Here is a 14,707-nt window from a genome sequence, read left to right as displayed (position 1 = left end):
AAAATCAGGAGCTAAACTGTCTGCATAATAATGTTAAACGCTGTCTTCCTTAAGATCAGAATTGCCTTTCTACAGATTTTATCATTATTAATTTGACTAGATGGAATGTAAAAGGTGGGAACACTGGTTTTTTACCCTCTCTCTAGACCCCAGAAAATGTAGAGGATGTAAGCTTGGACTCCAGGTATTTCTTTGGCAGCATTTTGTACACTTAGAATTATTTGCTCAACTATTTGTAATAATTTATTTAATGTCTGTCATGAAAATAGGAACTGTGTCTATTTGGTTCATCGGCAATACCTAGTACAGTGCCTGGCACTTAATTGACACTCAGTATCTGTTCTCTGATGACTGAGTCCACTCGATGGAGAAAAGCTGGCCCTTGAAGTGTGGCCGCAGGGATGGAGAGTGAGGGAGTGGGGAAGAGTGGGCAGCGAAGGTTAGAGAGCATCGTTAGTGCAGTAGTTCCTCTAGTTATCCCTAAGCCTTTTGTAAAATGTTGCCCACTATTATAATCTGGATTTAGCTGTACTGCGTGGGATTAGACATGCAGCCTGGGAGGATGCCTGGGATGAAATTGTCCCTGGAGAACAGCAGCAGCCTGTAGAAGCCAGCTTTGAAAGAGCAAGCTGCGATAAACTGAGAGTGGAGGATTTTTCTGGAGTGAGAAACTGATCCCGGTGACAAGTGACAACAGATTGGTTTTCTGGGACTTGAGAACGTTCTTCAGAAACTCTGAAAGTTACTTAAAGAGAGAATGCTCACAGAATTGTAATCTGGACATTTAAAAAGGGACTTAGACTGAAGATTGGAGAACTTGGGACGTTTAAGACCCATGAGCAAAAAAATAAATACAGAGGCATAGAAACACAGGTGGTTTGAGGGGACATGAGTACACCTGACTAGTTGGAACTGAAGAATCCTCTCCAAGAGTTCTGGGTAATAACACAGGGAAGACAGATTAATGGGGACCTGGTCACTGAGGGCTGTGGGTACAAAGCTAAGAAATTTAAATCTTTTAAGTAGGTGATGTATAGCAGTCATTAAAGACTTTTGAGCAGGGTAGTAGCGTCGTGAAAGTGATGTTCTGGAACGATTAGTCTGGCAGTGATAAATTGGGGTGAACAAAGTCCAAAGAACTAATAGAAGATTATAGTAGTTATGAAAGCACAGAGTTGACTTATCTCAGTTAATAGCAATGGAAATCTTTCTGGGCATCATGAAGTATGTGACAATAGAATGCTCATTAGGAAAAAATCAAATATGGCCCCCCAAAACGGTTAGCTACTGGGTGAATTATGAAGTGTTGGGTATGTGAGACACTCAGGACTGGGAAGTGGGAACTTGGTAGGCAGTTGTGGGCAGAAAGGGGAAATCCCTCTTCCTCACTGTCATTCCTGCCCTAAACCCATCCTCATCCAGCTTTAGTCCTTACAACTTTGAAAAACCTATGTCTGGAGGTTCTAAAAACTGACTGGAGTCTTCTTATGAAAACTGTCTATCCTGAAGGCTCCTAAGTCATCCAGCTAATCAGCCTGTATTTGTTAAGAACTAATATCATTCATTCTTCCACAAATATTTATTGATTACCTACTATGTGCTGGGCACTTTCTAGGTACTGCAGATACAGCAATGAGCAAATCAAACAAAAACGTCTGTGTTTGGGGGTTTACATTCTAGTGCCCGTAACAGTATTATGATAGAAATACCCAATTATTCTCAAGAAATTTGAAGTTTTGTTGATGACGTGACACACTCACAATTTTTAATTTTTTTCAATCTGATGGGTGTGAAATTGTATTTATTATTCTGATTGCTCCGACTCTTTTATGAGGTCAAGCATGATTTTATGTATTTCCTCCAACATGTATATTGATTCTGATGGGCAGCTCCAGGGTTGGGAACCACTGCTCTACTCTCTACTTCTTCTCTAGCTTGAAAAAAAAAAGAGAGAGAAAGAATAGATGAAAACAAAAGAACAGAGGAAAGAATAAAAGGGAAGTATGCTGTCTCTTACAGTACAAGCTGCATTAATTAGCACTAAAAGCTGCTTTTAGCTCTCCATTTAGCAGTGTCCAACTGACAGACACTAGCAGCTGGTGTACCTGATATCCTCTAGTGTAAGTCTTCAGTCTCTTGACCTGGCACGCATGTTAAAGTTCATTGGGATAGGCAGGCTAAACTGGGTAAATAAGGTTGAAACTTACCCTTCCTGTTTATCTTTTTTTTTTTTTTGTAAAGAGAAAAAAGTCACTGGGCTTTAACAAACACTAAGAATCTGTAATTATTTTTATCTTTCTCAATACTAGAAAGGTGTGTGAGAGAAATAGTAAAATGGAAACCACCTATGACAATATAAATTAACTTTTTTTAATAAGTTAGCTCTTATTCAACCAAATTTTTGATCAACTGGTCACTCTTTCCTCCCTTATATTGTAGAATTAAACACTTATTCTGCTTAAAAGTACTTACTTCATACATATAAAATAAGGTTAAACATACCACTGAAGTCCTAAGGGAACCTAAAGAGGTCAGAGTCAAGGATGGTCCATAATGAAAGGCCTCTTTGAGAAGGGAATTGAGGTAAATTTTAAAAGAAATGATAGTCATGGATTGGCTCAGGGGAGGAAAGATTTCTAGGCAGAGAGAATGTTCCGTGCTATGATGTAGAGGTAGAAAATGTGGCATTACAAATTTCCTTGGATAGAGCAGCAGATATGCTTAGAAAAGTAGATTATTCAATAACCACTCTGTGCCAGGCAGAGTAAACCTGGCGGCACAGTGGTGAACGAAACACAAAATCACTGCTCCCAAAAACATACAATCTATAACAGAAAAATATAGTAAAATGCGTAAGGTAATTATAAATTACAGTTTTTCTAGGAAATAATAGTAGTCTGAGAAAATTCCTCTGTGGAGCTTATATTTGAATTGAGACTTCAGCATATTTAGTTTGCAGAAAAAACATAGCATATGTGAAGGCCCTGAGATGAGAATGAGTTTAGTGTGTTCTAGAAACTGACAGAAGTCATTGTGAATGGAGCATAGCAAGCAAGAAAGAGTGGCATATAGGGGCCATCCTGGTGGCATGGTGGTTAAGTTCGCACATTCCACTTTTCGGCAGCCCGGGGTTTGTCGGTTCAGATCCCAGGTGTGGACATGGCACTGCTTGGCAAAAGCCATTCTGTGGTAGGCATCCCACATATAAAGCAGAGGAAGATGGGCACGGATGTTAGCTCAGAGCCAGTCTTCCTCAGCAAAAAGAGGAGGATTGGCAGTAGTTAGCTCAGGGCTAATCTTTCCCAAAAAAGAAAAAAAGAGAAAAAATAGCATGAGTTGAAATTGGGAAAGCAGAAAGATCATGCACATTTTATAAGCCAATGAAATGAGTTTGGAATTTAATGGTAGTGCGATAAGAAACCACTATAACATTTTAAGCAAGGGAGTGATATACATTTCCAAAAGAGCAAAAGATCACTATGGCTATTGTATGGTAAATGGATTTGAGAAGACGTGGGGAAACTATTACGATGGTCTAGTGAGAAATGAAGGCAGTTTGGGCAAGGATGGTTCCAGTGAAGATGGAGTGTTAAGGGCTGAATTGTGTCCTCCCCAAAACTCATATGTCTAAGTCCTAATCCTCAGTACCTCAGAATGTGACTTTCTTTGGAGATAAGACCTTTAAAGAGGTAGTTAAGGTAAAATGAGGTCAAATTTGTGGGCCCTATTCTAATATGACTGATATCCTTATAAGAAGAGGAGGTTAAGACACAGATAGGCACTGAGGGAAGACTGTGTGAAGACACCAGAAGAAGATAGCCATCTACAAGCCAAGGAGAGAAACCTCAGAAGATACGAACCCTGTTAACACCTTGATGTTGGACTTCTAGCCTCCAGGACTATGGGAAACTGAGTTTCTGCTGTTTACCACACAGTCTGTGACAGTTCCTTATGGCAATCCTAGCAAACTAGTATGTGGAGGGAAGTGTATATATTCCAGTATTTTTGGTCCCAGAACCACTGTTATTTGCTGATGGATTGAATGAGGGGGTGGGGAATGGGCATTGGAGAAGTCAAGGATGACCCTCAGGTTCCTGGTTTAGAAAACTCTACCTAAAATATTTAACAAGGAACAACTGTATAAAATAAAAGGGCAAGAGTTGATTGAAGGCCTTGAAATCTGGAAAGATGGGAATTAAATAAAACGGGATAATGTACGTGGAAGTAAAAGTGTCATGCAAATGTAAGTCGTTGTTGACTTTATCATAGTTGTTGTTAGTGTGTGATACACAATAGGAATCTACTACAGTTTTGAGTAGGAAAGCAAGAGGGAAAATGGCGCTGAAGGGAGATGGGTTTAGAATCATAGAAGATTGATGGGAGCAGGAAAGGCCGGATGGAGTCTGGGAGACCAGCCAGGAATTGGCTTCAGAAATTGAGGTGTGAGCTGAGGAGTGTCTGATGTCTCTGGGAAGGTCAAAGGGACTGGAGACATTTCAGTAAACGGACACACATACATGCACATGCACATTTACGTACATATGTACATTAAATAGCTGAGGCCAGAAGCGAAATGTAACAGCCACCTGTCATTTTCTGTGTAGGTAGCAATCCTACCTAAAGTAATTTTCTTAAAACCTTCTTGGGGTCAGGATCCATGCCTAGCACAATGCTTTGTACAAAAACTTAGTCAATGTTGTAGATAGGGTAAGTAATCCATTATTTTGCCTTTTTCAAAAGGTCATAGTATGGTGGGATATCTCTGGAGCAGGAACTGGACCTTCTGGCTGTGTCACTGAAGAGCTGTATGGCTTTGGGCAGGTTATTTAACCTTGTGCCACCACCGAACAGAACTTTGTGTGATGAGGGGAAGTTCTCTATCTGTGTTGTCTGATACTGGAGCTACTAGCCACGTGTGTAGCTATTGAACACGTGAAACGTGGCTAGTGTGACTAAGGAATTGAATTTTCTATTTAATATGTGGCTAGTGGCTACCACACTGGACAGTGCAGGTTAACCTCTCAAGATCTTAAGTTCTTCTTGTGTAAAAGGAGGGAGTTGCGCTAAGTGATCTCCTTTACCTTTAGTTCTAGAATGCTGTTATTCTAATTCATCACAACGAATCACTGCACCTTATGAGTTCAAATTTTGAATTCCTAAAACAAAATATATTTCTAAAGAATGTTAATTATATACTTTTACAAGTAGACAACATGTAAATAATGATCTTCACAAATTTTAATTGTTTATAAATGATGTTTTGGACAGCATATAGCATATTTTGTGACATTAACAACTGGAGAAGAACACGGGGTACTTGGAGAGGATTCAGAGGACTGCAAGAAGATGATTAAAGAGTTGAGAAATAAGACATTGAGTAAAGGTTAAGAAACTGGGATTGTTTAGAAAAAAAGACTGAAGGAAAACAATTATTATATTCAAGTATATGAAGGGCTGTTAGACAGAGATGGTATCCAGATGTTCTCCATTTAGTAGACAGAACACTGGAAACTTAGGTTAAAGAGGAAATAAGTTAAATATTAAGAGGCACTTTCAGAGAGTTTGGTGTATTAAATTCTCAAAAGAAATTTAAATTTTAATTTAATGGTTTTTAAAACATTTTTTGTGCCACATGGCATACTGAAGATATGCATATGTCAAAACAATAGTCACAGAATGTTAAATAAAACTAAAAACAAATTGGAATCACTGCTTAATAGATCTTTTGAAATAGGATTAATTGTCAGCTCTCAGGAAGATTCAAGACATCACTTTTTGAGATCCTTTACAACTTGAATATGTTACCAAATAAATAGATTTTTTCAATTATCAAATACTATATACTAGATATAGATATTTCTAGAATAAACGATGAGATTAAAGGGATACTTATCCATAAAATAGTGAAGGTATTACCTTGGTGAGTAATATTTACAAAGCATGATATTTAATATTTATAGAATAAAAACAACGTGGGATACAATATAGAGTAGTGGTTCTCAAATGTTAACATGTGACAGACTCTGCTGGAGGGGCTTGTTAAAACCCAGATTGCTCTGTCTACCTCCACAGTTCCTGATTCAGTAGGTCTGGGTCATGGCCTGAGAATTTATATTTCTAACAAGTTTTCAGTGATGCTGATGCTAATGCTGTTGGTTTGGGGACCACACCATGAGAACCATTGATAGAGACTATAATATATTTTGTATTTCTAGAGGACACCTTTTCGTTTTTAGTATAATTTAGTAGAGTATAGAAAATGATGAGATCTAGTAGCCTTTCATGCCTGGGTGTGGAAAGCACAAGCTCAAATTTGACTACTGTATTATATACAGTTCTTTGGGAGCTTCCATTACATGCCCCACTCAGATCTGTCCTAAGCCTGAAGGGCTTCATACTCCAAAATTCTTCACATCCAGCTCTCAGAGAAAACTTTAATTTCTCCCATATGGATAATTTTAGCTAGATTTTAGAAGAAAAATCTGATTTAAAATGATTTCTTTTTACTGCAGTGTATATGACTTTACATTTAAAAAAAGAAGCCTATTAACCAAAATGCATCTTTAGTGGTATAATATGAAAAATATATATATTTGAAAAGAGTGGGTCTTTCTGTAATAGGCCTGACATGTCCTCCAACATACCAAAAGAACAGGGTTGAGCAATTTACCCATGCCCCCAATCCTTTCTGGAAGGTTGTCATACTTTTGTATATTGTTTATTAATTTAGGCAACTAGCTCACCCAGATAGTAACCTGAGTAGAGTTGCTCATAAATATTTTTTCTGCTCTCAGGGAAAAGTGTCCACTATACAACCAATTATCAGAGAAGGCCATTTAAATAAGTGAAAAGTTGACATTACAAATTTTTTACAAAGAAGTATTGTCACATACTGTGGCTTATCTCTTTTCCTACAGCAGCTCTCCACCCCAACTGATACTGTGTAACTGAACAGGGGTGAATGTGATTTTGTTTTTTTAAAATAATTATTTGCGTATACTGTAGATATCCATTTCTAAAGTGCTTTGAAATTACCTGTCCTCTAAAGTTGGTAAACATGACACTTTGAGACCTTGTTTGTCTTTCTTATTTGCTTTGGCTTATCATGGCTAAACCTAGGGAAAAATGCCAGTCTAATACCACTTACTGTCACATACGTCAAAGCAATGGATTCCGAGTTAAGGAAGTTCCCCGGGAGCTGCAGCACATCCGCTTTAGCTGCATAGATAGCTTTGCAGTGACCCTGTCTTCGAGCATCTATCTGTGTGCTAAATCCCTTTTCCAATTCTGCTAATATCTGCTAAATAAGATCAGTAATTGTACTAGTTTTGAAATTTTTTTTAAAGAAATGGGTAGCTTACAGCTATAATTAGAGGTAGGGCTATGAGATATGAGATTCCCTTCTATCCAGAACTAGACTGAAAAACTGTTCGACAAGGCTCCTGGTCATTATCATATCCATTTATTGTTCACAGTTGTTTCTAACTATTGCAGCGAGTACTCCTTCAAGCCAGAGACTATCTCATAATTATTGATTAGCATCTAATGTGGAACACGCATAACAATCGACACAGGCTGTAGTAATAAACATTTTACATTTGAGAATTCAGAACATGAATTAGAATGATAGAATAAATAATTTCAGGACTATGTTAATTCACAAATACACACAAAATATCTTCTAAATATTAAAGTGGAGAACTCTGAGATAATGTCTCTGGGTTGAATAATGAACTCATATCAGGTCAAGCAGAACTTTCTTCAAGCTGTTCCTTAAATTCTCTTCATGCAGTTACACCAGGTCAACTAAATCTTGGGCCTTCTTAAACTGCATGATGCAATAATGAAAAGTCGTTCACACTTCTTATTTTATTTAATCTTCCTTATTATCCTGTGAAATAGGCAGTATAGTATCAATTACTACCCATGCCTGGCACATAATCAGCACTCTACAAGTACTTAAACAAACGTTTCATCTTAATTTCATCTACTCAGTGCCAGACATATAGTTAGTAGACAGTAGGAAGACCCAAAAACAGAAGGGAATAATTAGAAGCTTTGAGGTGATGAAGCCATGAGTGAACAGAAATCACGAGGAAGAGAGGAAAGGAGTCCTCAAGTTTTAGCAGAAAGGGAAGCCAAGTCCCAGTCGTGGATGACTGTGATAGGGGGACTTAGAAAAAGAGCGTGATTGATTCTGGGCATTAGGAGATCCTGCCAGTGCAGGTAAAGCTACAGTGAATCCTGAGCAAGACATAGAGCTACGTGAAGCCCAGCTCCAGGTGTTAGACTGCTTCTTTCTCTCTTTCTCCTTGTGAATTCTCGTTAGACCCTCATTAACTGAGGTAACCCGTATCCCTTGCAGTATGAAAAACCATAAAAAGTATATTGTCCAGTAAATTTTTTCTAAACAACTTCTTTTTTGGCGTAAAAGGTTCTGCCTCTTCACACTTTCAATCTGACTTCCCGGAACTGAACCAAGCTTTGTCCTTAACGTTTAATATTAAGACTACATAACCTTGGGGCCAGCCCATAGCCAAGTGGCTAAATTTGCACGCTCTGCTTCTGCGGCCCAGGGTTTCGCTGGTTCGGATCCTGGGCGCGGACATGGCACTGCTCATCAGGCCATGCTGAGGCGGCGTCCCACATGCCACAACTAGAAGGACCCACAACTAAAATATACCACTATGTGCTTGGGGGATTTGGGGAGAAAAAGCAGAAAAAAAAAAAAAGATTGGCAACAGTTGTTAGCTCAGGTGCCAATCTTTAAAAAAAAGGCTACATGACCTTAAACCAGCACTTATTAGTCAACAGAAATAAATAAAACATTCCTTAAATGACAGAGTTGCTCTACTTCCTTATGATGCATAAATTCGTCAATAACTCTTTTGAACTGTCTGCAGTTAAACATAATATTCCTGATGCAGAGTTTGAGTTCTGGAATCAGAACTGTAGATTCAAATTCAGCTCCACCACTTACCAGCAGTACAACTTTGGGTAAGTTATTCAACTTCTCTGTGCCTCAGCTTCCTCATCTATAAGAGGTTGTTTTTAATTTTAATTTTTAATTTTAAAGGGTTGTTATAAGGATTAAATGAGATACTCCATTTAAGGAACTTAGCACAGCGTCTGGCATAATGTTAACTGTTACTTTTATTCCATCAAGAACATTTGAAAATTCAGGCAAATTCACTAGCATTTACCAAATGTTGTAAGTCTTGGAGGTATATGATATAGAAACTTCTGTCTGGTTGTGGAGACTGAATTTTCAAAACTAGAATCATGGCAGCAAGTTAGTTATTTGAGATCCAAACCCGTACCTTTACTTTTGGGCTCTGGGATCCCTCCTTACCTCTTTCCCCTCCTCCTTTTCTGTATTTATTGAGCACCTACTATTAAGCACTGCTGGTATGGGAATAAAGAGATGGCAGGCACTGTTGCAGAAGTACCAAGAGTCGTGCTGGGGACACAGACACATGGAAAAAAATTACAACAAACCATGGTACATGTCATGCTGGAGGTGGTGAGCAGTTTCTGTGAGATCCCAGAGAAAAAGCCACTCACCTACCGTGGGGTGGAGACCAGTGAGAAGGGGAGAGCCAAGGAGGGCTTCCTGTTAGGGGTAGACACATGGATTAAGTCTTGAAGGTTGAGTACCAAGGGAAACCACGGGAAAAGAGGAGTAGGAGAGTTCCAAAAGGCAAGAATAACATCTGCAGAGGCCAAAGGGTAAGAGGGAAAATGGCTTATTCAAGGAACCACAAGTGATGCAGTATGCATGGAAAACAGAACATATATAGGTGACTTGCAAGAGATTGGTTTAGGAGAGAAGCAAGGACCAGAATGGTGAAGGGCCTTATCTACCATCCTAAGAGGTTGGATTTGTCCTGAATTATATCACAATATGATCAGACTTTTATGCTGAAAAGATCACTGACATCAGAATAGAAGTCTAATGGAGCCACATAAAACTAGAAGCAGGGACATGATTTTGGAAGCTCTGCGAAAAATGATGGGAAGTGAGGTAGAAGTGGAAATGGACATGGAGTTGGGCAGCAGACTGTAAGACCTGAAAGAAAACATGCATTATGAACAGGTTGGATGTAAGTGATGAGAGGGAGGCAATTAAGAGGACACTCAGTTTTCTGGCTTCAACAACTGGGTGGCCCATCATGCCATTAACTGAGATGGTGAATCAGAAGTAGGATGTGGTTTTGGAGGGTGTGTCTGTGGTAGGAGGTGCAGAAGATTAGGGGTAGAGTTCGTTTTTAGGTGTGTTGAGTCAAAGGGTAAATGAACAAAAGGTGAGGAAGTGAAAATCAGTCTTGTGGACTGCTCTTTCAAAAAATGTACCTGTGGAGGGTAGGCCTTGTGAGGTTGTATATTCATTTCTCTAGGTTCAGAGGAAGACTTAGGGTTTGTGTGCATGATGCCCTCCATTTCTCTCAGCAATTGGTGGTGATACAGTTTTCTGAAGGGTAGGAAGATGATGAATAAACATGGTGAGGAGAGTGGTAAAATTTAGAATAGCTATCATATGAATGAGAAGCTGATTGCGGACACAAGGAAACATGGTTAAAGACTATAAATATGGAGAGCACCAATCCACTAGCCTCTGAGATTCTCTCCAGTTGTCCCCAGGAAGCTGGGTGTCAGCTAGGCTTTCCAGAGGCTGGGATACTTCCTCTTTTCAAGTCGCCAGGATATTCAAGCATAATGGAATGCCAAGAGAGGGTTATAAAACTAGAGTATATTTCAAATGCTTACACTTAGCAAATTAAAACTTTTAACACACAATGGTTACAATGCGATATAATTGTGCTATTCACCAGATAATGACAGAATTTACTTAAAATATTAATTCATAATGCATTACAGATAGTGTGATTTGGTAATAGGACAAAGTTTAAAGTTCTACAATGAATGCCTTCTTGTAATCATGTCAGTATATCTCTGGGATGATAGTATAACCTCACTTGGACAAAATGTCAAAAGCTTTAATTGAAGCTTTTAACAAATGTGGGGCCCAGGCTCCCATAAGCCTTAGGTGTTGGAGTGGAAAAGACCGATGACTAGATTAATCCAGTTTAATAGACTCAGTTCACTGAAATACATGGGGCAATGGAATTGAGGGCATAGATGATTGAGAGGTTGAAATAATGAGTTATGATTTATAAACTGAATTGAGAAAGAAGTAAAAACAGGAGGGAGTGATAAGTTGGTAGAAAAGAGGCATGAGTAACAAAACCAGAGAACCGGCTATTAAGAAACTAGTATAACACTGTTTGATTTCACAACTGGAGTATTTCTGGATGACAGCGAGTGGACACAGGAGCAGGTGGCTAATGTGGAGTGACATGAGGGTCCGCTGTAGTTGGGAGGGCAAGTCATTGTAAGACTAGTGTTTTGAGATAGTTATCTACATGAACTCTGAAAATGATCCAGGGGAATGGTGGGTCTTTGTATGAAGAAGGTGACTCCCTAGCTCAAGGTGCCTTAAACTGATAATTGCTCTAAAAGTGGGGCTGGACAGGAAGAGAGGGGAAGGATTGCATACATGTTATCTTTATCCCATACTAACCTGTGACTGAAATTTTATAATGAGGCATAGTAAATTACAAAATCTTGGTTGATGCTACAGAGGTGCTTACAGAACATAAAATAACTCCAAACAGCCTTTCAATCCACTTATCAAAGTAATTTTGTTCTCAATTTAATGGCAGGTGAAACAATATTGAACAAAGCAACCTCTGCTGTACCCTAAGCCTTTTAATTAGTGTTCATAGTAGTAAATGCTCTAAAGTGACAGCTTCCATTACAATCCTAGGTGTTCAATCACTTTGGTTTTTGGTTTTTTTCAGTTGAAATTTTTAATGCATAGTTTCTGCCCAAAGGCTTTGTTTGTGTGGATTTATTATTGGATGTGACAGGAAGGGACTGCCAACAGGGTCCCCGAGGGGGTCTGCTGCAAAGCAGAGGTCACGTCACTACATGGGAAGTAATCTGTGAATGATAGCTGACATTTATGCAGAACTCACTACATGCCAAAAACTGGGCTAAATACTTTATGTGCATTGACTCATTTAATGCCTCAACCTATGAAGTAGGTATTATTACCCCTGACCCCAATATTAAAGAAATTAAAAAACAGGAAAGAAGCAACTTGTCCAATGTGTCACAACCTGTAAATGGTGGAATTGAGATCTGAACTCAAATTTCTATAACTCCAGAACCTACAAGTTTGTGGTTAAATGCACTTGACATTTGGGGATGTGGGTGGGGATAAATCCAAGCCGCTGTCATGGGAGTCATTGATTGGGATTCCTTTTTTTTCAGAGGAAATTGGGGTCCAAAGAAGTTGATTAGAGTCTTGCCTTAAAATCTTGAGGGTCTGAAGCCTCTTCTTCTGACCCCACCCTACTTCACCAACGGATGTAGATTCCTCCTCAGAATTCTCTTGGGCAAGTCCTGGCTGGAGGAAGAGATTATCTTTTTGCTCGGGGGATCTTTTCTTGCTTAATCCTATTTATACATCTATTTCACTAGCATTGCAGACAAAATCATTAAAACAAGAACCTAGATTTGCTTAGAACCGGCTAACGGATTTAAAATCAGAGTGACATACAACTCTGTGAATATACTAAAAACACTGAATTGCTTAAATGGACAAATTGTGTGGTATGTGAATTCTCTCTATAAAGCTTTTTTTTCTTTAAAAAAAATCTTAGAATGTATTAATTAAAAAACAAATTTTCATTGCTCTTGAGTGATTTCAAATGGACTCCTTGCATGTAAGACACTGCCACATACAGAACTAGGTGAGCTCCTCATCCATCCATTTCTTATTCAGTCAACATTCACGGAGTCCACCCTTGTGCCAGGCACAGGGCTAACAAAGAGGGCAGGCTCCCATCCCCTCGATGATGAAAGGCAGGTACACAGAGGAATGCTTGTAACCAAAGCGAAGCAGTGATTTTTTGCATTGAGGTTTTCACGACCATCTTGCAAACTGGAGCGCTAAAAAGTTTTCACTTTTAAAAAAGGCATTTTTTTGGGTAAATTACATTGTCACACATTTAGTCTCGAAGCTTCAAATTACAGTAATCGTTGATCCCTTCCAAGCAGGTTTTTGCATATTAAGAAGTGGAAAAAAAAATCAAGTTAATGTTAAAAAGTGGACCCTTATTAAAATCTGTGCTGGTTATGGGTATCTACTGTAACTTCAACCTATCCTTAGGCTTTAAGCCCGCACTGGCACTCCGGTTGGTCAAATCGAGCTAACGCGAGGGCGGTTGAAGTGGATTTACACGTCCCCTCCCGACTCCCTTCGGCCTCAACTGCTTCGCGTCTCAGAACGAGCTGGGATCCTGTCCGCCTTTCCCGCGGACCGGCGGGAGGCCTTCCTGCGGCCGCGTTCTCCGCAGAGACCGGGGTTCCGACCCAGACTGGACTCGACGTGGGTCGTCGGGCCGGCCGCCCCGCCGGCACGCTCCGGGCCCCGCTGGCGCAGGCCGGGACGGAGGGCGAGCGGGTCACGTGCGGCCGGGAGGGGCGGCGGAGGCCCGGAGTCCGCAGGAATGTAGGAACTTGCAGGGGAAAGTTTCCCTCGGCGGCCGGCCGCCGATCCGGTGCGGGCGGGCGCGCAGAGGAAGGAAGAGCCGCGAGGAGGCGGAGCCGGCGAGCGGCTCGGGCGGGCGTTTCTCTCAACTTTAGTTTGGGCGTCTGAAGCGAGTTTCTGTCGCAGTCGGGCGCAGCCGCCGCCGGGGAAAAGAAAGGGAGGAAGGAAGGAACAAGAAAAGGAAATAAAAGAGAAAGGGGGAGGGGAGAGGCAACGCGCTGTGCGGCAGCCGTCAAGGGACTGAAGGCAAAAAAGTTCTCCGGCGCCGCGGCTCCGGGTCTCTCGCAGCCCCTCCCGAGGCGCAGCCGCCAGACCAGCGGAGCCGGGGCGCGGGCGCGGGCGGGGGCGGAGGCGCCGGGCGGGGGATGCGGGGCCGCGGCGCAGCCCCCCGGCCCTGAGAGCGAGGAGAGCGCCGCTCCCGCCGCCTCGCCGCCCTCGCCGCTTCTCCCGTCTCGGCCCGACGAGCCGGGGCGCCCGGGCGGAGCCCTCAGCCCGCCTGGTCGGGGTGCGCGTCGGGGGAGGCAGGAGCCATGGATCCCGGGCAGCAGCCGCCGCCTCAGCCGGCCCCCCAGGGCCAAGGGCAGCCGCCCGCGCAGGCCCCCCAGGGGCAGGGCCCGCCGTCCGGTCCCGGGCAGCCGGCCCCCCCGGGGTCCCAGGCGGCGTCGCAGGCCCCCCCCGCCGGGCACCAGATCGTGCACGTCCGGGGGGACTCGGAGACCGACCTGGAGGCGCTTTTCAACGCCGTCATGAACCCCAAGACAGCCAACGTGCCCCAGACCTTGCCCATGAGGCTCCGGAAGCTGCCGGACTCCTTCTTCAAGCCGCCCGAGCCCAAATCCCACTCCCGACAGGTAACCTCGCCGCCCCCGGCCCCCTTCCCCGTCGGGCGGGCCCCAGGCCCGGGGCGCTAGGGAGCGGCGGCTGCAGCCTGGGCCGGGGTGGGGGGCTCCGCGAGCCCGAGCCAGGTGGGGGCGGGGGCCCGCGCGGAGCCGTGGAGGGGCCGGAGGCGCCCGCTCGGCCGCGGGGCCCGCCTCCCCGCTCCTCCCGGAGTCCGGGGCCGAGATTTGTTTTTCCCCTCGGAGTTTCTCT

At 42.3% G+C, this 14,707-nt stretch overlaps 1 protein-coding gene across 12 annotated transcripts in view; it reads left to right on the top strand.

Annotated features, from left to right (window-relative positions):
• The first annotated feature begins 14,003 nt into the window (after positions 1-14,003).
• Positions 14,004-14,707, top strand: part of YAP1 (Yes1 associated transcriptional regulator) — a 112,669-nt gene continuing 111,965 nt past the window's right edge. For all 12 annotated transcript variants that reach the window (XM_070490385.1, XM_070490383.1, XM_070490384.1 and 9 more), the window contains exon 1: positions 14,004-14,469. In XM_070490385.1, coding sequence (XP_070346486.1) covers positions 14,149-14,469 — 321 coding nt within the window. In that variant the 5' untranslated portion in view covers positions 14,004-14,148. The remainder of the gene's footprint in view (positions 14,470-14,707) is intronic.

Source organism: Equus asinus, chromosome 20, assembly GCF_041296235.1.
Source record: "Equus asinus isolate D_3611 breed Donkey chromosome 20, EquAss-T2T_v2, whole genome shotgun sequence".
NCBI classification, from domain to species: domain Eukaryota; kingdom Metazoa; phylum Chordata; class Mammalia; order Perissodactyla; family Equidae; genus Equus; species Equus asinus.
Note: the sequence above shows the minus strand (reverse complement) of the source record. Positions and strands in the feature narration are given on the sequence as shown.